Source organism: Vipera ursinii (assembly GCF_947247035.1).
Source record: "Vipera ursinii genome assembly, chromosome: 1".
Classification (NCBI taxonomy): Eukaryota; Metazoa; Chordata; class Lepidosauria; order Squamata; family Viperidae; genus Vipera; species Vipera ursinii.
The window spans coordinates 112,155,724-112,178,510 of NC_139512.1; the positions used below are offsets into that span (position 1 = coordinate 112,155,724).

The 22,787-nt window shown below is 39.7% G+C and overlaps 1 protein-coding gene across 1 annotated transcript in view; it reads left to right on the forward strand.

Moving 5' to 3' along the window:
- The window catches only part of LOC310632475 (NACHT, LRR and PYD domains-containing protein 12-like), an 84,289-nt gene that overhangs the window by 11,474 nt on the left and 50,028 nt on the right, over positions 1-22,787 (forward strand). The window contains exons 2-5 of the mRNA XM_083349695.1: positions 3,858-4,154; positions 8,630-8,668; positions 14,497-16,264; positions 18,138-18,215. Of these exons, the coding sequence (XP_083205821.1) occupies positions 3,884-4,154; positions 8,630-8,668; positions 14,497-16,264; positions 18,138-18,215 (2,156 nt within the window). The 5' untranslated portion in view covers positions 3,858-3,883. The remainder of the gene's footprint in view (positions 1-3,857; positions 4,155-8,629; positions 8,669-14,496; positions 16,265-18,137; positions 18,216-22,787) is intronic.

Below are 22,787 nucleotides of genomic sequence, written 5' to 3' on the forward strand. Positions count from 1 at the left end.
TGGAATGTAAACTGATCTTTTCCAATCCTGTGGCCACTGTTGAGTTTTCCAAATTTGCTGGCAAATTGAGTGTAGCACTTTTACTGCATCGTCTTTTAAGATTTTGAATAGCTCAGCTGGAATACTGTCACCTCCACTAGCTTTGTTGTTGCTCAGCTTTTCTAAGGCCCACTTCACTTCACATTCTAGGATGTCTGGCTCGAGGTCAGTGACCACCTCATTGTGATTATCAGGGACGTTAAGCTCATTCTTGTATAGTTCTTCTGTGTAATTTTGCCACCTCTTCTCAATCTCTTCTGCCTCTGTTAGGTCCCTGCCATTTTGGTCCTTTATCATGCCCATTTTTGCATGAAACATTCCCTTCATCTCTCCAATTTTCTTGAAAAGATCTCTGGTCCTCCCTATTCTATTGTTTTCTTCTATTTCTTTGCACTGTTCATTTAAGAAGGCATTCTTATCTCTTCTAGCTATTCTCTGGAATTCTGCATTCAATTGGGCGTATCTTTCTTTTTCTCCCTTGCCTTTCGCTTCCCTCCTTTCCTCAGCTATTTGCAAAGCTTCCTCAGACAGCCATTTTGCTTTCTTGCATTTCTTTTTCTTTGGGATGGTTTTGGTTGCTACCTCTTGTACAATGTTACGAACCTCTGTCCATAGTTCTTCAGGCAGATCTAATTCCTTAAATCAGGGGTGTCAAACTCAATTTCATTGAGGGCCGCATCAGCATTGCGGTTGCCCTCAGGGGGCCGGGTGGGTATGGCCAGGGTGGGCGTGGCCTACTGGGTGGGCGTGGCTAGAGTGCATATGGCCTACTGGGTGGGCGTGGCCAGCTCTACATTGTTCGCATCAAGGGTGCCTATGGGGGCCTGGGCAGGAGTGGGACAGATCTGAGGGTCTCTGGCAGGAGGAGGGTCTCTGGGCCAGGGCCAAGGCAGTGGGGGCCGTTCCCTCACTGTTTCCAGTATGGCTTCGCGGGCCACATGAAACCACTTCGCGGGCTGGATCTGGTCCCCGGGCCTTGTGTTTGACATGTCTGTCTTAAATCTATTTGTCACCTACCAGAGACCCCCTGCATCTCTCCCAACCCTGCCCACCCCCCGCAGGCGGCACTCCCCAGGAGCAACATTGAGGTGACCATGCCCATCTTGGCCACACCCACCTAATGCCATGACCACCACAGCCATGGCCACCCAATGGGCCTTGCCCATCTGGCACCCAGCGATAAATAAGTGGGTTTGGGGTTGCAGTTTGGGCACTCGGTCTCTAAAGGGTTCGCCATCACTGTCCTAGACTCTTCCTTGACAAACTGAATTGTTCTGTCAAAGGAAGAATCAGAAGAGGTGCCTGAAGTGATGCTTGTGGAAAAAAAAGAAAGAAGTGGACATAACTAGATACTGGCACAAGCTCACGTTTAAACCTATATTTTGGTGGTAAATTGTCTGTGCTTCTCAGCACTCTTTGTTACATCAGATTCTTTACAGATGTTCTAATTCTGCTTCTTGTCTCTTTTCATAGCTCTCTGAAACTGATATTTTGACATTTTTGTCTTTCTGGGGTTTGGCTTCTCTTCTCTACAGTTTCCACAGTTACTTTAACATCTAGTCTGGCAGTCTCTTTTCACACTCTTTTTAAACAACTTTTTGAATGTCTTTCCATAATTCCTCTGGTTCTTTATCAATGAGGTTAAGGATTTCAAAGCAATTCCTGATGTTCCCCTTGAAAATAGAGGGCATATAATATCTCCCCCTCCTCCTCCTCCTCTAAATGTACTCAATTTTTTCTATATACTCCATCTCGTGATGTCTATGAAGAGATATAATTTGGGTTATTTGACTACAGTCTAATCATCTAGCAGAAACTACATGGCAGAAAATGAACAGTCGGCTGCTTTATTTCAATTTCCTCAGCCATACAATCTAACTACATTTTTCTCTTTCATGTTCCTTTTGCAGTCTCCAATCATGAGCAGCACGTACTTGCATGTTCTGTCGATTTCAAATTGAACTTGATCATAAAGCTCATCAGTCTCCTAATCTGCATCTGTGTTTGAAACACAAACTTGAATCATTGTTACTGTATATTAAAGGGTTGTCTACAAAGATTAATCCATATTACCTGGTCATTGATGGCATTGTAGCTTCGTACGATTCTTGCTATAGTTTATAGTTCCTACTGTAATTTTATCTTTGCTGCTTTGGGTTGTATTTTCCTGTATGGCAAAATGAGCAGCTACACGTCCCAAAGGCTTTAATCTAACCCAGGGATGGTGAACCTTTTAGAGACTGTGTGCCCAAACTACAACCCAAAACCCTCTTATGTATTGTCGGGTGCCAGGTGGGATTGGTTGGGTGTGGCCTACTGGCTGGGTGTGGCCCATTGGGTGGGCATGGCTGTGGTGGTAACGGCAGACTGGGTGGGACTAAAAAGTTCAATCAATCAATTCCAACTTTGCGAGATCTTTTTTTTTCCCATGAGAAGTTGAAATTTATTGATTGATTGAACCTTTTTTTTGCACACAGTGGTGGAGGCCTAAAGCAAAAAGGTTTTATAAAACCCAGCTGAAGGCCTAGGACTGGGGCGACAGCACGTGTGCCCACAGAGAGGGCTCTTTCGCCACCATGGATCTAACCCATCATAAACACCATTAGAACCCCGAAGATCTTCAGCAGTTCCTCACTAGTGTGTTTGTTGAGTGCCATCTGACACTGTCTCTTAAATTATAACCAGATACATCTTCGTTCTGTGCCTCACCTCATTTTCTTTACAGGTAATGTAAAGACTTTACAGTAAGTCCTCAACTTATGATCATTTGTTCACTGCCCATTTGAAATTACAATGGCACCGAATGAAGGGACTTACTACTCATACCTGAAGTTATAGCCATTGCAGCCCTCTGTGGTCACATGATCAAAATTTGAGTGCTTGACAGGCTGCACAGACCTGTGGTCCCATGGGGGGGGATGCAGCTCAGCCCCCCATCTGCCGCCCTGTCTGTGTCCTTTTCCACCCTGTTGCCTTGCCTTGCTGGGTGGCACGAAAACTCAAAGCTTTAGCCACACATTGCAAACAGCAGCAGGAGAAGTTGGTTCCTAAAAGGAGTCAAGACAAGCATCAAAGGAACAAAAGGAAGAACCTGGCTTACTGAAGCTGGGAACAGAGCTACTTTTTAATCCTTGAAACCAGAAGAGGAAGAGAAACTAGAGCTGATCAGGGAGAAAGCTCAACGGGATCTATGACAATACCCTGCAGCCAATGACCAATTTGCCATCTCTCCACAGCCAACTTGCCACGGCCAACTCATTGTGGGACAACTCACCACGACCACCTCTCTGCAGGACAACTCTCTGCAGGACGAGTTACACTAATTTGAAAGAAATGGTGGAATGGAATCATTAGAGAAAGGATTCAAAAGGAGGAGCAAAATGAAATCTGAATGATAAGCATTAAAACATTTTTATTCACTATAAATAATTAAATTGAATTGTTAAATTGTCTCATGGCGAGTTGTCCGACGGCAAGTCATCCATAGCCAGTTAGCAATGGTGAGTTGGCCATAGCGAGTTGGGTGGGGCAAGCTGGCTGCAACGATTTGGCTGTGGCAAGTTGTCCCATTCAGAGCTCAGTGATTAATCCAGTGATGATGTTTTGCAAAAGATGGAAGCCACCCTTATTGGCTGGGGCTCTGTCTTAATCAGGTGGCATTTGGGAGACTGCAGGCCTCTCCTGGGTCTTACTAGGCTTTGGGGAAGCCATCCCCCAAAGCAGCTCTGAGACAAGCTTCCCAAAATATTTGCTTTACTCTCTCTCTCTCTCCACATTTTCTATAAAATATCAGTTTAATTGTCTAATTTTAATTTTAGGTCAGGTATAATCTATCATAACTGACATGAACAGCACTGTGAGAGAAGAACTTTACAAAAGATTGAATGACCTCTTTGAGAATCAATTTGAAGAATTCAAATGGCGGCTAATGAATATTGACCACAGTGGAAAGCCAAACATTTTTAAAGCTTCATTGGAAAAAGCTAACAAGCAAGAAGTTGTAGATCTTCTGATTCAAAATTATGGAGAAGATGCTCCAAAGGTGTGCATTCATGTCCTTCAAAAAAGCAATATAAATGATGTTGCTAATAAACTTGAAGAAACTTTACAGCAAGGTAAGAAAATCCAACATATTACAGAAAAGTTTTCTCATGTAACATCAACCGGAAATAAACACCAGTTGTGATTTGGGTAGCTGTCTCCTGCTGAATCGTGTTCAACTAATTTATTGATGTTGACCAGGATTAGCAGTGGGTCCCTGGGATTTCAGAGAGGAGTTTTCCTTCTAGTCTGAGATTCCTTCTAGTCTTGGACCTGCTTTGAATCTGCTCTGTCACTCAGTTTGGCACTTTCCTATCACTGAGAAAAGAGGGAAAAAAAGAAAAGAAAAAAGTCAAGTTGAATCGAACAGTTCATTGATCTAAATTTAAAGAATATACTTAAAGGTTTTATTTACTTATCAAATTTTTAAAACGGTTCCTCTTCCTAAAAGGAAGGGATGGTGTACACATAAAACAATATTAAAATGTAAAAATTTTATAAATAAAACTTACAATCTTAAAAGGCAAGAATGGATTAAAAATTACTATCAAAAATTAATTAAAAGGCATGGAGTTGGCTTTCAGGGTGCTAACCACTCTATAGAAGCATGCTCTTCTGTGCATCCCAAGGAAGACTGCAGAGCCATGCTTCTATAACATTTCCAATAGGCCAGGAGAGGTGGGGCAGCACATGGTGGGGGCAATGGCAGAGAAGGCGCTCTACTTGGACACCACCAGTGGGAATTTTTATCTGATGGAGTCCCTGACATACATTCTCTGCATGACAAGATGGGATGTGCTGAAGTAATGGGATTAAGGTGGCTCCGTAGGTAACTTGGCCCATGACTAATACCTTGAATTGTACCCAGAAGCAGACTGGCATTCTATGAAACTGTGTTATTCCACTCATACATGCACACACCACAGTAGGCTAAAGGTGTTTATTGAAATCTTCATCCACGCTGACCACAGCTGCTCTCACTCCTCACCTGGAGCCTCCAAGTTAACTTGTTGTATCTGGGATTCTCTCTGCCCAAGCTCAGCTGGCTGCCAGTCCAGTTCTTTCAGCTGTAGTTCCTCTGATGAGCTGGAGCTGACTGCTCCCTGAACTGAATCTCCAACAGACCCCTGGCTCACTGGTCTATCCTCCCTGGAGGTGCCAGGGACCAGCTCATCCTCTTCCTCCAAACTAGCATCCGGAGAGGAGAATGGAGACATGTCCATTACAGAAACTCATGCAGTAAAAGTGTTACATGTACTCTTCTTTGAGCTCCCAAGATTGCCCATGAGGCTATATTCCATACCAGTGAAGCAGCTGCCCGTTCAAAGATAGCCCCATGGAGAGCACATTGCAATAGTTCAAATGGGAGATAACCAGGGCATAAATGACTGAATGGAGATTCTCCCTATCCAGGAAAGGGTATAACTATTGCATAATGCACAGTTGAACAAAGGTCCACCTAGCTATGGCTGCCACATACTATTTGGACAGCAATTGTGAGTATAGGAGGACCCCCAGATTCTGCATGCTTTCTGTCTGGATAGTGCAACCCTATAAAAAACCAAAGATGCTAAATTTATGGGTGCAGAGGGGCCCAAGCACAGCCACTCTGTCTTACCGAGGTTCAGCTCAAGTCTGTTATTCCCCATTCAGGCCTCCACAGCCTCCTGGCCCCAAGGGAAAACATCCGTATCATCACTCACTTCACCTGGGAGGGAGATATATAACTGGATATCATCCACATACTGATGACATCTCATCCCTTAGTAATGAATGATCACTCCCAGGGTTTTCATATAAATATTCAAAAGTAGCAGAGAAATTACCAAGCCCTGCAACACCCCACAAAGGAGGGCTGTGAGATGGACCTCTCAGTCCCTATCAACACTCATTGCAACAAGCCTTGGAGGAAGGAGATGAATCAGTAGAGAACTGTACCACCCACACACCCTCAACTCCCTAAGGATACCATGGTATCCAAAGCAGCCAAAAGGTCAAGAAAAGCAAGGATGGATGCACCACGTCCATCCCTGTCTCATCAGTGGCCATCCACGAAAGTGACCAATGCTTTTTCTGTCTCATATCTGGGCTTGAAACCTGAGTGAAAAGGGTAGAATAATCTGTTTGCTGTTTGTCACCACCTTTTCAACCATCCTCCCTAAAAAAGAAAGTTGGCAAACTGGACGGAAAGTATCCAATCAAACAGAATATTTGAAGCTAAGATTTGAAATGTGGGACACTTGGTGTTCTCTGAGCTTGCAGCTGTTTCATTACCCAAACTAGGTAACATTATAAGTGCTAGTCAGAACAGTGTCCAGAATGGTGGGATCTACAAATGACTTAATGAGGAGGGGACGCATCAGAGCCACAAACACCCTGACCATCGGATGAATTTTGCATCCATTAATCGCCCAAGGCAGAGCAGTCTAATGGGTCCAGCCTCCTTGGAGAGGCTGGTAGCATAAGAGAACTTGAAAGTTACCAGGTCAGGAACTAACATGATTCAGTCTCTTAGTGTTTCCTGACATGATGCAATATTAGAATATCTTACAGGTGGTGATGGTTTGCTGCTGTTACAGAAGAGAGCAGGCTATGCAGTGCTGGTTAAAGAGAACAAAGAAGGATATCATTTGCATCTATTAAGATTGTTGGACGAGCAGGCAAAAAAAAACAGCTAGAGAGGTGATTGAAGCCTGGTAAATGGGATCCTCGTCAATAACTGGAATGCTGATTTGCCACCAGCTTATCAAGTACTCAGGAGGCGAGGACTTGGCAGCACAAGCAAACAATAGCCAATGACTTAATAGCCAACCATTTACACCCCAATCAACATCTAAAAAGCCACACACAACAGGTACCATATAAATACCACACACAGAACAACCCAAAGCACAAACTCTGCTTGAGAGAAATTCCCTGAAGATGGGCTCCAGCATGAATCTGAAAGCATAGAAGACAAAACATCTGTCCCTGATGACCTACCCAGATTCGATCCAAAGACACATTCTCTTGCAGAAGCCTCAAGTGGAAAGGAAGTGAGAGCTGATTTCAGGAAAGTACAGTCACCAAATATCTAAAAACACACGAGTACATTTCTACACTTGGTATCCAAATCTGGTATCCAAGAAATATCCCAGGAACAGTATTAATCCCAAGAAGAAATCCCATTTGAGCCTTGTTGCATCGTGAAGATCTGCTTTAGTTTGCTTGAGGTTCTGTTGGATGGCATGAGACTGGCCTCTGTAGAAACAGCAGCGTTCTTGAAGGAGGGCACAACCCACCCACCCTTGAAAAGTTGTCCAAAGATCTAGGGGGCTGCAATTTCATTAAACTACATAGGCTAGAGAAGAAAAGGCTAAAAAGATTGAATGGTGACATGGCACCATTGAAACCCAATTTACATCTAGCTGAAATATGGCTCCTAAAACTCAGTGCCTGAAACCAACTTATATACAATTGGGAAAACCCAAAACAACTTTTATCTAAATTAGGGGTTTTGCTTTGATAAAATGGTATGCAAAACTCCTCGCATTTAGGATATAGTTGGAAAATAAATTGTGTATGTTGTGATACACCCATTCAACACCTGAAAGCCCCACAGTTGGTCAGGCAAGGTCTTCTACCTTCAACTTTCACATATGAAAAACAAACCAGGATTGAAAAGTAGAGATGAAGATGATGAAAGGAGAGGACTTTATGCAGAGACCAACAAGATGAAAAGTGCTGCCAAGCCGGTAGTAGAGGTTTGAAGAGCCCTGGAAGAAATTATTACCTTAGATCCTTTCCAGTCATGTTTCAGGCTGGGATCTAGCGCTGAGATGGACTTGATGGCTCTATTGGATGGCCTCTGATGGGAGCAGAACATGGGTAGCATGTCTGTCCTAGCCCTCCTTGAGTGGCCTTTTACATCAGTGATCTTGATATCCTTTTCAAATAGCTTAGTATCTTAGGAGTAGTTTAATATTTATTATTTTATTTATTTAATTAGATTTGTATACCGCCCTTTCCCGAGGGACTCAGGGCGGTTTACAGGGTAATCAAAACAAGAAATACAAAAGTTAAAAACGATTAAAAAAAATTACAACAGTCCCTGAAAAAATAAAAGCCCCCAATTAAAATTAAAATTAAAATTCTCAGCCTGGGTCAGAGAGCTCGAAGAGCCAGGTCTTCAGGTCCCGGTGGAATGAACGGAGGTCAGGGGCAGTCCTCAGCTCCACGGGCAGCTGGTTCCAGAGGGCAGGCGCACCCACTGAGAAGGCCCTCCCCCTGGGTGTTACCCGCCGGCAATCTTACCAGCGGCACCCTGAGAAGACCCTCCCTGTGGGAGCGCACTGGACGAAGGGAGCTTGATGATAGCAGTTCTTCTTCTTCCAAAAAGAAATTTATAGAAATTTGTAAGAACTGTTAGATAAGAAATCTAATATACCTTGTGAATGTAAACATCCATAATTGCTATGTAACTCATGTATTTGCCTATTTTTTTAAAAAAAATGATCTGAATTTACCTATTTTTTATAGTTTGTATTTCACTAATTCAGTTTAACTTCAGTTGCAGATGCTGATGCTCCCCAACTGTCAGATTCATCAGGTAAGGCAAAAAATATTCAAAGGAGCACCAAATTATTTTTAAAGCTAATTCAGCAAGATCAGGTCCTCCCCTCTCCTTCCCTATCTATGCAAGAAGCTGTTGTGAATATTAATCACTCCCGAAATCCTGATGAGGAAAACTCCAGGGTGGTTGTTGCAGTGGCAGAAGGAAGGAAGAAAAAGGAAGGAAGGAAGGAAGGAAGGAAGGAAGGAAGGAAGGAAGGAAGGGAGGGACCCTACCATTCACCCTTTTATTTTTCCACATTGCATTGTTATTAGTTTTTCAGAATATAAAATACAAAGGAAAATAATAATAATGGGAACTGGAGGAAGAGAAAAGGGAAAAAAGAGAAAGTGAGGGGTAGAAAGGGAGAAAGAGAGAAAAAAAGCATCGGTTTCCAACTCTCTTTAGCACAATTGAATATAACATTACAACCTGAACTTTGCACTTTTATACAATAACATACACTAGCCCTTTCTATAACAACAAACCAAAAACCAAAATCAGAGTTTTAATTTTCTATCACAAGCACAAAATTCAGAAGCGGTTTCCAAATAAAAACAAAATGAGATATATTAATTTCTTTTGAATAAAGCAATTAATTTAACCATCTCTACTTTTTTTTGCTGTGGAAAATAATACATATTTCTGTTTGCACATTAATATTTATAGACGATCATACAGATTAACAAAATTCACTATACTCATTCAGATTCTTTAACCTGAAAGGGGGGAAAACCTTTTCTAAACATCTATGTTAAAACTCTAAACGTTTGTTTAAGAAAATTTGTAAAAACAAATTTTAATCCTTATTTTTTTGACTTCATCTTAACACAGATGTTTTCAAATACACTTTCAATAATATTTTAGAAGCTTTAGGAATAACATAAGCATTATACGGTATATAAAGGAAAAAATGCATTTTCAATCCCAGTTAAAACATTCTTTCAATTACATATATAAATCCATCCTAACTCCAATTACGGTAACTCACTAAATTTAAGTTGCTCCTTCCAGCCAATTAATTTATTAAATTTAAGTCACTCCTTCTAGTTTATCTTCCTAGAATAAAATATTTTTCTTCTCTGCAATGTCTATCAAGTAGTTACAAACTTCTTTTTCTCAATGAATTCTCAACCTTGTTAGTATCCATTAAGAAAAAGTCCAAACTTGTCCTTCTGAAAGTTACAGATTTTCTTGGAACTCTTCTTTCAGTTGTGCTGGGAGGTTTATACGGTATTTAAATCATCATCAGAATAAAGATTGGTGTCAGATTTATATTCCAAAACTGCAATTGTGTCCTTGTAAAATTATTCAATGGTTTGGTAACTTTCTTCACATAGTTGCATCTCTGAATTGGTTTGAGTAGTAGTTTTTATAACATATTTTGAACATAATTGATCTATAAAATGGAGACTTTTCCCCCCCCAAAACACATCTTTAGCTATTTGGCCAACTCCATGCTCCATCTTTTTCATTCCATCTTGTGGTCAAACGGTAGAATTGCTGGCCAATCAGAATTCAGTAAATAACCCACAGCAAAGCAGACCAAGCTACAAATTACTTAAAAATAGTAAAATAAAACAACAACTTTCTATCCTTACGTTTTGCCATCAAAGTTAAAAAAAAGATACTCCTCACTTCCTTATTTTAGCTTTCCTTTAGCAACCCTCTTCCTTGTTTTACAATAAGAAAGCCCCATAAATGGTACAGATCTTCTGAAAGGAATAACCGGCGTGTGGCTAAAGAGAGCTTCTCTTAGCTTAATAAAGATAATGCTCTCTAAAAGTGATTGAGAAGTGAAAGGCACAACTTACTGACCATTTGGAAAATAAATTCCAAAATGACTACTTTTTCAACAATGAAGTGATTTCAGTCCCGACCTGCAGTTGTCGGCTTACCTCTTGCTTTGAAGCACAACTCCTTTTTTTCTTTTCTTAATAATATTTTTATTAATTTTCTAATTTTACATTTAGATATTTAAAAAGCAACGTGGCTGAGTTAATGAATAGTTCAGTAAGCTTTAGTAGAAATCTCAAACTACAACCTCAAGTATTTCCTCTCTTTTTTCCTTAATATCTGCTATCTCATATTTAAGCTAATATAGTTCTTATTATATCAATTAAATAAAAACATCATTATTACATTTGTCAATAAATTTTTAACTTATACATATCTTAATTACTTTTACATTCAATTTTTACATTGTCAATGTCCTGCTATTGGTTTTTCCCAGTTTTTAGTTTCCCATCAATATTTAAATTTCATATTTGATATTTATAATTTCCAGGTTTTAGGGAACCAAAGTTTATCTCAATTCATAACAAAATCTAATATTCAAAATACACATCTTATCTATTTGGATAAAATCTTGTTCTATGCCCTAAAAGTTATCTATTTCCCCCCATCTTACATCATCTAATTAATAATACAGTATCTCCTTTAATAAATCAAAGCCCATTATATATATTATCTGAGTTAATCAATAAATCAAACATATTCATAATATTTTTTTTTAAAAAAATCCCTTTTCTCAACTTCTCCCTTTGACCCTCTAATTGATTGGCATCCTTCAGTCTCGAGAGACTACGCCGGTATCGTGCTCTGGAAAGAGGTCCTAAAGCAGCATCTGGTGTGGCTAAAAAGGCCAATTCGAGAGTGGCGGTCCCTTCCATACTGAGGGCAGATACAGTCTGTCCCCTGTCCAGCCCCCAGATTTCGCTGGTTCTGGGACTGCCTCTTTGCCTCAGCCTGCTGCACAAGTGTCTCTTTGAATTGGAGAAGGCCATGCTGCGTCTTTAGCCTCCAAGCTGAGCGATCAGAGGTCAAGGTTTCCCAGCTGTTAATGTCCATTCCCAAGGCTTTTAGATCCCTCTTGCAGATATCCTTATATCTCAACTCTGGTCTCCCTCTGGGGTGCTTTTCCTGCACTAGTTCTCCATACAGGAGGTCTTTCGGAATCCGACCATCAGCCATTCTCACAACATGCCCAAGCCAGCGTAGACATCACTGTTTCAATAGTGTATACATGCTAGAAATTCCAGCACATTCCAGGACTGCGCTGTTTGCAACTTTGTCATGCCAGATGATGCCAAGAATATGTCGGAGACAGCGCATATGAAAGTTGTTTAACTTTCTCTCCTGCCGTGCGTAAAGGGTCCAAGACTCACTGCAGTACAACAGTGTGCTCAGGACGCAGGCTCTATAGACCTGGATTTTTGTATGTTCTGTCAGCTTCTTATTAAGCCATACTCTCTTTGTAAGTCTGGAAAATGTGGTGGTCACTTTACCAATATGTTAATTCAGCTCAGTATCTAAAGAGAGAATGTCAGAGATGGTTGAGCGGAGGTACACAAAGTAATATGAAATACCCTCTGATAAATGAAAACCCCAATTTCAGCCTTATTCTGGATTTCTTTATTTGCCAACTAGCCTTCCATGTCAATATATTCTTTGGAATAAGAGAGTTGCCATTTTTTTGGAAGGACTAGCCCATTTGTATTCTTTAAATCGTCTTCCAATTATTCCAAATCCCCATAATTGTCCTGGTATGTTTATCTTCCATTCAGTCTGTTCTGTTTCCTCCTCAAATTTCTTCTGATTTATATAGAAAGTCTTTTCCATTTTTCTGGATATTCCATTGACTGTATTTGTTGGTCAATTGAATCTTCTGTCTTAGTATTTAATTGTTCCACTTCTTCTTTTACCTTCTGCATTGTTAGTTCTTTAGTTGTACTCGGAATTTGGGTCTGTATATCCAAGCTGACATCTTGTTCTTTTCTGTAACATCTTATTTTGTCACAAGCTGAAAGGATGGTTTCATGTATTGCTTTCAGCATGGAAAGAATCTCTTCCTAGTCTTCATCCATCTTCTCTTATGGTGCATTAAGTTAAGGACTTTGAAATCAGATGTTGAAAATTATTTTATAGGTGGGTATGGGACCTCTATTTCACATCTTTGTAGGTAGTCTTTATAGTAAAAGTCATGTGTCAAGTAAGATTTTATAATCCAAAGTATTTCACCATCTCAAATAATGACCAATATTCCTCTGATAAAAAAGTATGAAGGCAATTCCCCACATACAGCTCTAAAGATCAATAAAGGTTTACATTCATAGTTCAAGGAGGCCAGCCATGCCATCCAGAAGTTCTCTTTACAGCTGAACCTCTCACAGGTAGTGTTTATCAAAGTTAAAAGAGTCTTATCTGTAGACTGGGCTTCAAGCAAAGTCTGCTTTAGGCAATAACAAGTTGTAATAACAAGCTTCACCACAAGATGTCATCGATGTAGCTTAAGGGTTTTTAAGTCCAACTTTTTTTCAGTCCTTTTTCCAATTTTATTTCTTTTTTATAGATAAAAACAAAAGTCTTCAGTGAAAATAAGAAAACTTTTGGTCCCCAAGTTTCAGCAACATATAAATCCAATTAAAATTATTCTTTTAGTGCTTTAACTCCCTTGGGTAGTCAGTTGCTGCTATTCTTAGAGGGTGGGATAGAAATTCCCTTCCCTCTCTCCTCACAGGGGGAAGATACTATGGGCAGCTTTTACAGGATGAAAAATACTTAGGATTTTAGAGAGAAGATCAGATCTCACCCAGTTTCATCTGTGTTGCTTTAAAAGTGCCTGGTGGTAAGTTTGACTTTGGCTGTCTGCAGCCTAGTGGCGAGCCATATTGCTATGGCCGGTCTTTGCTCCACCAGTTTTGAGGACTGCCTGAGATCAAGCAGAAGGGCTGCCGCCCTCCCGTGATCAAGCGGGGGTCCCCTCCTTGCTCATCACCCCTACAGGGTGGCTTTCGACCCTTTCCAGTGGAATGAAACCGAACACGGAAGACGGAGCTCGCCTTCCAGCGTCTGCGGTGGCCGTGATGGCAAACCAGGAGTCTGAAACAGTTCCTGAAACTACTTGTAGCCTGCTGCTGTATCTTGTCAGGTGATTCTAGGACTCCCCCTAACCCAGGAGAGTCATATAAACTAAAGGAATGCTGCTAGTAAGTTGAAAAAATGACAGTCCAGAGAAAACTCCATCAGGGAGCCCCAGGGAGTCCTCCCTGGGCATATCGTCAGTTGGCCATCTTCACTGCAAGTCCCACCCATACATTTTAGATATATTTCCTTACTTAAAAAAATGTGTTGAAGGTGATGTCAGCCAAGTAACCAAGAATGACTCTAGGAAGGAGTATTTATGTTAAATGAAGTTGTTCCAATTTTGGTATAGTCAGAATAGCTGAATAATGTGGTCCCTGCAATTATGGGAAAAGAGGAATAGGAGGGAGGAGGAGGAATTGTCTGATCCTATAATTCAAAATTTGAGAAACCCAAAACTGATCTTTAATAACAACTGCATATTTTTTAAACACATTGGAATTGAAGAAGCCCATATCTGCCCATGTTTCAGTCTCTTTCTCTTTGTGAATAAAAAGCAAACTGCACAAAATATGTATTATGCTGGTATTAAATTCATTCAAAGTGTGTTTACCATATTCCAAGGAAGTAAGGTTAAAAAGCTTCTGTCTATCAATGTCCAAAGAAACATCTTTATATAACTTATTAACTTATTAGTGCAATTATTACAGAAATATTATGTGGAACAAGAACTATATAGTGAAAAAATAATCATTTAATGTATTAATTAACAAACATTTGCCTATTGAAATCAATTCCTACTTTGATCACTTAATAGAGTATCATGCAATTCTTGTAAACACATTAATCCAGAGGGTGGATAGGAGTGGCTTCAAGAAGATCCAGCAACCAAACTCCTTACTGAGTGTCTTTTGTAGGCCTTATTTTTGACACTTGTAATTTGATTTTTTTTCTGGCTTTAGGTTACAGAGACCACATTAAACAAAATTTTCAAATGATTGAAGATCCTAATGCTGTTCCTGGTGATTATGTGCTCCTGAATGAGAGATACTCAGAGCTAATCATCCTAGATTATTATCGGCCTCTAAGGGAGCGAGAACATGAAATTCTGGCAACAGGAAGAAAACATTTTGAAATCATCAGCAAGAGAGCAGAGTCTTCAACCAGCGTTGAAAAATTATTTAACCCTAATAAATATGGACTAATTCCACAAACTGTTGTGTTGCAAGGAGCTGCAGGAATTGGAAAAACCACAACGGCCAAAAAAATCATGTTGGATTGGGCTTCTCAACAACTTTACCATGATAAATTTAATTATGTTTTCTATATTTATTGTAGAGAGATGAATCTCCATGCAGAGTCAGAGAAGAGTAGCATTGCAGAGATCATTTCAAAGCAATGGCCCAGGTGTCATGGAGTGAAAAATGTCATTCAAAACATACTAAAGAACACAGAGAAACTTCTATTCATAGTTGATGGGTTTGATGAATTAAGGTATTCCTTTGATCAGCCCGAAGATTCCTTTTGCTTTGATCCCTGGAAGGAGGAGCCAGTAAAAATTATTTTAAGAAGTTTATTTCGAAAAAAGCTTCTTCCTGAATCATCTCTTATAATCACAACAAGACCTATTGCTTTGGAGAAACTCCATCAATGTTTACAACGTCCACATTATTTTCAGATATTGGGGTTTTCTAGAGAGAAGAGGGAAAAATATTTTTACAAATTCTTTGAAAACGAAAACCAAGCAACTCAAGCTTTAAGATTTGTGAAACAAAATGATACACTTTTCACCATGTGTATCATTCCCCTTGTGTGCTGGATCATCTGCACAGTGGTGAAACAAGAGATGGAGACAGGTAAAGATCTTCAGAAGACACCATGCACTCTTACTGCAATCTATATGTGGTACCTGTCCAGCTTGTTGGATTTTCATCACAAAGAATCCAAACAGGATGTCCAAAGAAAGTTGAAAACTTTCTGCTCTTTGGCTGCAGAAGGCATCTGGAAACACCAAATACTGTTTATGGAAGAAGAGGTCAAGAAGCACAGTTTGGATCAGGATGACCTCTTCCCCCTTTTTCTGAATCAGAACATCTTCAGAAGGGACATTCACTGTGTTCAAACCTTCAGCTTCGTTCACTTAAGCTTCCAGGAGTTTTTTGCTGCTTTGTTTTATATCCTGGAAGGAGGAGAGGAGCAGCATTCTAAAAATTTGCAGATACTTTTAAATAATGACATATATTTTAGGTCTACTTTTGCAGTAGGATTTCACTTCCTCTTTGGTTTTCTAAATGAAAATAGAATGAAAGAGTTGAAAAAAGAATTTGGATGGGAAATTTCTAGTCAGAAGAAAAAGGTATTATTAGACTGGTTGAAAGAAAAGATTAACAAAAGAATTTATAGGATGGAATTTGAGTCAATCACCGCGACCAACCTAAACTATATCATGCATCATTATTGTAAGTCATATATATTCAAATTCTTTCGTAAAAATTTTTTTCCCTATATGGAAACAGAAATACTTAGTTATTTGTATGAGACACAAGATGAGAATTTTGTAAAAGATGCACTATGTGCTGTCACCACAATGGAGTATCACTGCAATTCAGATACGGAATTGATGATCCTGGCCTATTGCTTACAATATTGCCAGAATTTGGAGAAACTCTGTGTTCGAAATCCTACATCTATATATCCGACAGAGAAAAAAATGTTCCTTGTAGAAAATAGGTAAGTATTTTTGAAAGTTTATAACCTTTTGGCATTTAATTCAGTTTATAATCGTGCCACTGCTACTCTCAAACCTATTCTCCCAAATATATCAGAAAAAGGCCTCTTTAGAATATGCATAAATATCTTTCAGTAGCCAAGTTATGGAGGTGTCTCAATCATTATATATCCTTTTAAAACAATATACTATGTTCTCTGCCAAAATGTGTTCCCTCATTATCTGTACTAAGCTTCATCTGCTCTGACTCATTGGCCTGGAAACTCTGAAAAGTACCTGATTCCCTGCTTGCTTTTCTGGCTGACAATCTGTTCGCTCCTGTAACCGAGGGATTTTCAACCAGTGGTACAAGTACCACCTGTGGTACATTGCACCTGGTAGGTGGTACATGACCATCCTAGAAACGTGGTAGTGGGGGTGGGGAATGAGCTGAACTGGTGGCAGCACCACACAAGCCTGAGCGAGAGATGGCTGGAGCTGCAGGGTTGTCAGGGCTCAGCGGAAGCGCCAGGATCAGCGCTTCTTCGGGGCTGTCAGGGCTCAGCGGAAGTGCCAGGATCAGTGCTAGTCTCCAGCTGGAGCTCAGCATTGATCCTGGTGCTTCTGCTGAGCCCAGAAGAAGCGCTGATCAGCTGTAATGTTGTAGCATCTCCAGGGTCTTGTGACTTACATTCAAATGCTTGGCAACTGATTCATATTTATGATGGTCAGTGTCCCATGGTCATGTGAAGTGACCAAAACCTGCTGCAACCACCCAGCAGAGGGGGGGGAAATAAAAACCAAACACCCCCCCCACCCCACCTTCGCTGCCAATCCTCAACAGAAATGGTCACAACCATGAAAACCTTAGACAGGAGGAAGAATGCCACCAGGCAGGCAGGCAGTCTTGCTCGGCTGTGGCTTGGGGGGCACTTTTTTCAGTGCCTTTGTAACTTTAAACAGTCACTAAGCAAACTGTTATAAGTCGAGGACTACATGTACTTCATCACTTTTTTCCTTTTTTTGGTCATCAAGTTTTTGATAGTTTGCTAAGCGACTGGTGGTACTCGGATGTTGCCATATCCTAAAAGTGGTACAATAGGTGAAAAGGTTGAAAAGCCCTGCTCTAACCCCTGAGTCAGATGACTGATGAAATCATAACAGTGCGAAGGAAACAATCTTTTCTACTAGCCCTCATCCATTCATTACCCTTCGTGATTGACACTGATGGACTAACAAAAGGAAAAAGAAAATACAAATTTTTCCATTTTTTTCTGTAACCCCCAGTATAAGAAATTGACACAGAAAAGCACTCCTGTCAACTTCACCTTGCTAAAAAAGTCAGTTCCCCCTTTACCTGTTCCACCACTGACCTTTTTTTAAAATAAACATCCAGTCCTTTCAGTGATCTTGTACAGTAACCCTCCACTGCCCAAAAAGGGCATAAGAGGCAGTAACCAGTGACCAGAGGGAAGAAGGCATTCCTGTCATAGATCCTAATAGTCAATTGGAGCAGAGACGTTTGCCTAGAATAAAATGCAGCTCAGGTATCAATCTAGAGAGTCCCACTTATTTACAATTATAGGCAATAATTATTCTTTGGAAGTGAAAGAAGATGACATTTGCAAAGTACTTCTCACATCCCTGTTAGGACTCCTTAAATATTCTCTCAGTTTATTCTCTTTTTTGTATCTAGGATGCCAAATTAATTACTTAATTTCTGCATGCAGAGCTCTATAATTATTTCATTTACTATTTCGTCTTTTTGTACTACCAATTTCTCATACTGCAACAACATTCACTTCTGGTTACTTTACAAATGGACTGGAAGCCATTTATATTTGCAAAGTACAGGAACTAGAAACACTGAAGTCAAAGTCTGACTTTCTCCTTTAGGCAATGGGGTGTGCATGAAGAATATTTGGAAGATTTCTTTAAAGCACTGACAAAGCTGAGAAACCTAAGAGTCCTGAGGTAAGAAATTGCTTTCATTTTATCACAGATGTTATTGATAAGGAAACAATACATAATATTAGAAGTTTGCATATTACCATTAATAATATTGCTATAGCACTCTATTATCAATCTTTCATGGTCAACAATAAAGGAGACTTCTCTGGGAGTTCCTGCAGCCTGGGATGGAACTGGGTGTTAACTGACATTGAGAGACAAGGAAAGAGTGCTTGGAAAATGTAAGGAAGGATGCACCGTTACCACTGGAATTTCTTGATGAGAGGCAGGATATAGTGTTCTAGGGCTTCCTCTGGAGAGAGAAAAGTGAGGGACAGGGCTCCCCCACTTTTGTTTGTGGCTTTGTGAGAGGAGGTCTGAGGAGACATGTTTCCATGATGCTTATGGGAGGGGGGAACTGCAAGTTAACAAAGAAGCTACTGTGCCCTGTTGGATGGTTGAACTATCAGTGGAAGTGCTTGGCAAACAGCAATCTGCTCTTGGTGGAGACAGTAAATTAGAGTGGTTGTGTGTTAAGATGGAGTTAGTGTTGGTGGAAAGACTGAGGGAATAAGGCTGGATACTGCCTTTTTTCTATCTTCTTCCAAAGTGGAAGAGTACTTCTCCAGTTCATCACAAACACACAAAGCAGCAAGTAAGCTTACAGTTCCCAGAGTAACAAATGTAAATATGTAAGGACCATTGCACAAGGCTGTAGGAGCAAGCTGGGCATGGCTGCTGCCCAGCAATATCCCTTGGATTTCATTGCCTGACTGTGGTAGACTCGCCAAACTGGGAGTGCTCCATGTCTTGGGGATAAAATCTTGTGCTATTCCGGAATTCATGGCCTCCATGACAGCCATTAACTTCTCTCTGATTCCATTCATATTAACAGTCATATGTTAGACCTAGGTTGCATAGAGCAGAGCTTTTCAACCTTTTCACAGATTGTACCACTTTTATGACATGACAATATTTAAGTACCACCAGTGTTTAGCAAGGTGTCAAAAACTTGATGACTTAAAAAAAGGGGAGGGGATTCTGGGTTAAAAGTTGAGGTTCAATGTTAATGCTTTCCTCTACTGCAACAGAGGAAGTCTGTTCTTTTTCCCTTCTCCCCTTCACTTTCCCCCACTTTTTTCCTCCCCACTGTGCCCTACTATTTGCTTTTGTATTTTTTATATTTTATTCTATAATCTAATAAAATATTACAAACTGTAGAAAAAAGGGAAAAAATATCAGTTTTAATTTCTTCGGTGGCTGTTCCTTTCCTGAATCACTTTCCCTGTGCATTGACAAATGTATGATGAATTTATCCACGTTTATTAATGTGCACCACTACCAGCTAGCTCAGAGGTCTTCAAACTTGGCACTTTTAACATTTGAGGAATTCTTGGAGTTGAGGTCGACAGGTTTAAAGTTGCTAAGTTTGTAGACCCCTGAGTTAGCTGGTCAGCCCTTCTTCCTCTCTCCCATCTGAGCTCTTTCCACAGTATAATAAGAATGCATCCCCCCACCTCAATCCATTCTCTGTACCCTTAAAGACACAGGAATCAAGTGCAAAGCAAGAAAGGCTTACAAAATAAAGAAACACATAAACTCCTTTTTTTTTCTTTAGGCTCCAGCAATTGCGAAAAGCTTTAGCCTTAAATTAAGCCTGTTGATCTTCAAAGAAAACTTTCTAAAAGCCATAGACCAGACATATCAAACTCGCAACATCACGTGACACCGCGGGACATATTGGGACTATTTTGCCATTGCCGGCAATGTGGTGGGCGTGGCTTCTGGATGATGTGTCCAGCCCACAGGCCAGCAGTTTTACACCCCTGCCATAGACAGACTCAATTAAAGGGGGTAAAACTAATTACATTTGTTTAAAGGGATTAAACCTTTCCCTGTTGTCTTTTTTCCCCCTTTCCTGCCCAAACCACCTCCTTTTATAGTCTCTCCTCTCCTCCCCCCCACCTTTTTTCTTCAGTTCACTTACAGCTCTGTGCTGCTTCTGAAAGCACCAATCAGCTAGAGCAATCAGCTGGAGTCCTGCTCGCTCCTGGGGCTTCTGCCTAGCCCAGATAGTCCTGCAGCTGCAGCTGCCTCTCCCTCAGGCTTGGATCGCTTCGGCTCATTCGCCTCCCCTGCTACACTTCTCTAGGATGGTCTCGTACCACCTGCCATGTTGCAAAGTACTACACATGGTACGCCTACCACCAGTTGAAAAGCTCTGCCACAGTAGTTACTCACTTCCTAAATCTTACCTGAAGCCTTATCATTGTTTGCCTTTTAGTTAGCTAAAATGCTTATGAAGCATTAAATTCTCATCAACTATTGAAGCTTATATAGGATTAATTTAACTTTAGTTCTACTTCAGTGTGAGGTAATTTTAACCCAATTTTGAAACCTTGGTTTGATAAAAAGTGTCTTGGATAAAGATAGCACTGTTCAGAATCAGTTGGAGGTTCATGTTATCTAAATAGAATAAGTTAAATTACATTGAAGGATGCATTGAGAATTGCCAGTTATAAAAATATATGCATATGGGAAATTTCACACCCAGAACACAGAATATAAAGATATCTTAGGAAATAAGAAACTGCTGTAGCAAAGGTTGGATTGAATGAGCTTCACATGACCAACCCAAGAGAGCAACACTATCATTTTTGATGCCCTATAACCAGTTCAGTCCAGAGAAAAATTTATATGCAATGAATTCAATTACTTCTGAGTCTGAGTAAATTATTTCCATAAGTTATTCAGTTTATCACTCAATGATCCACCTATTTTCTACTAAATATGGCTTTTCCTGAATGTCTCCCCCACCCATCATCATTCAGAGAAAATCAAGCTTAAAAATGGAAAAGCATCTGAAGGTAACTTGAATCTAATGCAATATTTAAAAGAAAGTCCAGAACGATGGTCCTGTATATTGCCTTTCCTATTTATGTACATAGATTAGTCTATCAACTGAATGGCAATGCTCTAACTATCCCAGTCTTTAAAAGGAAGACCTGTCCAATCCATCAAATTACCATCCAATTAAGTATAATATGCAAATAAAATGAGAAATATTTCTGTGTGTAACTAATGGACTGCATGGTTTAAGCTGCCATGGTTGACTTCAAAGTTGCTATGGATCTGCTGGTCATGTCCTCTGATGAGGAGGATGGGAGGAGCTGGAGTTAGGGGCTCTAGAAACAATAGTCTTGGCTTTGGTAATTCCAGTAGTAGTAGTAGTATCAATGAGTAGACTCTGGTTGAGTTGGTTATAGTAAGCCCCCAGGTTGCCTTACTAGATCTGAGAAATTTGGCAAGAACAAAGTCAACCTGCTGAAGAACCAATGCTGAGAAGGAAACATCTACAGCTGAATATTGGGTAGAATATATGGTTGATTTATTGGCCTCACTCCCTGAGAGCAAATTCTGAGAACAATTTTTTAAGCCTTATGTCTCTCAAGCTTCCTGTCTCTTGTCTTTTCTCCATACATCTCTTATTTAGGATTGGATTCCCCATCTCAACCTGTGCCAAGCTTATAGCTATCTTGATAATTGCCCTTGTATCATACTGGATAAAAACATTTTTCAAAATTCTGCCTGAGCTTGCATGTCACTGGATGGTGGAAGGCATTCTGCTTGTTATCTTGTTAGTTGTCAAAGGTTACTAATTCCATATATTTCTTCAACATATTGAATACTAAGTTCAAATATGTTAAAAGCCACAAGAATTTTATATATTCTTTTTTTGGAAAAGATGGTTGATCCCCACTGTTGAAGAATGGTTAACTAAATTGTGGAAATGTAGTTTGATATCTTAAGTTAATTTCATATTTTAAAAGGAAATTGGATGTAGAAATCCCTTATATTTGGAATTTTAAATGTCAATTGTACACATAAAAAGGTGCCAAATCCAACATTTGTGTTTCAAACTTTATTTGTTACTTTGACATATAATCTACATACTATTTATAGTGAACTATTAAAGTTTTGTTTTTTATCTAACCATATGATATTTTAGATTGGTTATGTTCCAATCTAAAATATCATATGGTTAGATTAAAAAAAAAACTTTAATAGTTCACTATAAATAGTATGTAGATTATATGTCAACAACAAACTGCACAAATTATAGTTAATGGGGGGCTAACAGAGACCTTTAAAATTGAAAAAGGTACAAGACAGGGATGCCCCCTATCACCATTATTGTTTGTTTTAACATTAGAGATTTTATTAATTAAAATTCGAGAGTCCTCTATGATAAAGGGAATTAAAATAAAATAGAATGATTATAGATTGAGAGCTTTTGCTGATTACTTGGTTGTGACAGTATCTCAACCGTTACAGTCGGTTATAGACTTGATGGAAATTATAACTCAGTATGGTAAGGTTTCTGGGTTCAAGGTGAATAGTAATAAGACTAAGATATTATCTAAGAATTTATCTATGAGTGAAAGGGATATGTTATTTAAATTAACAGGTTTTGAAATAGTGAAAAAGGTTAAATATTTAGGAGTATATATTGCAGCTTCAAATGTAAAATTGTATAAGAATAATTATGAAACACTATGGTTGAAGGTACAAAGGGATTTAAATAATTGGAAAAAA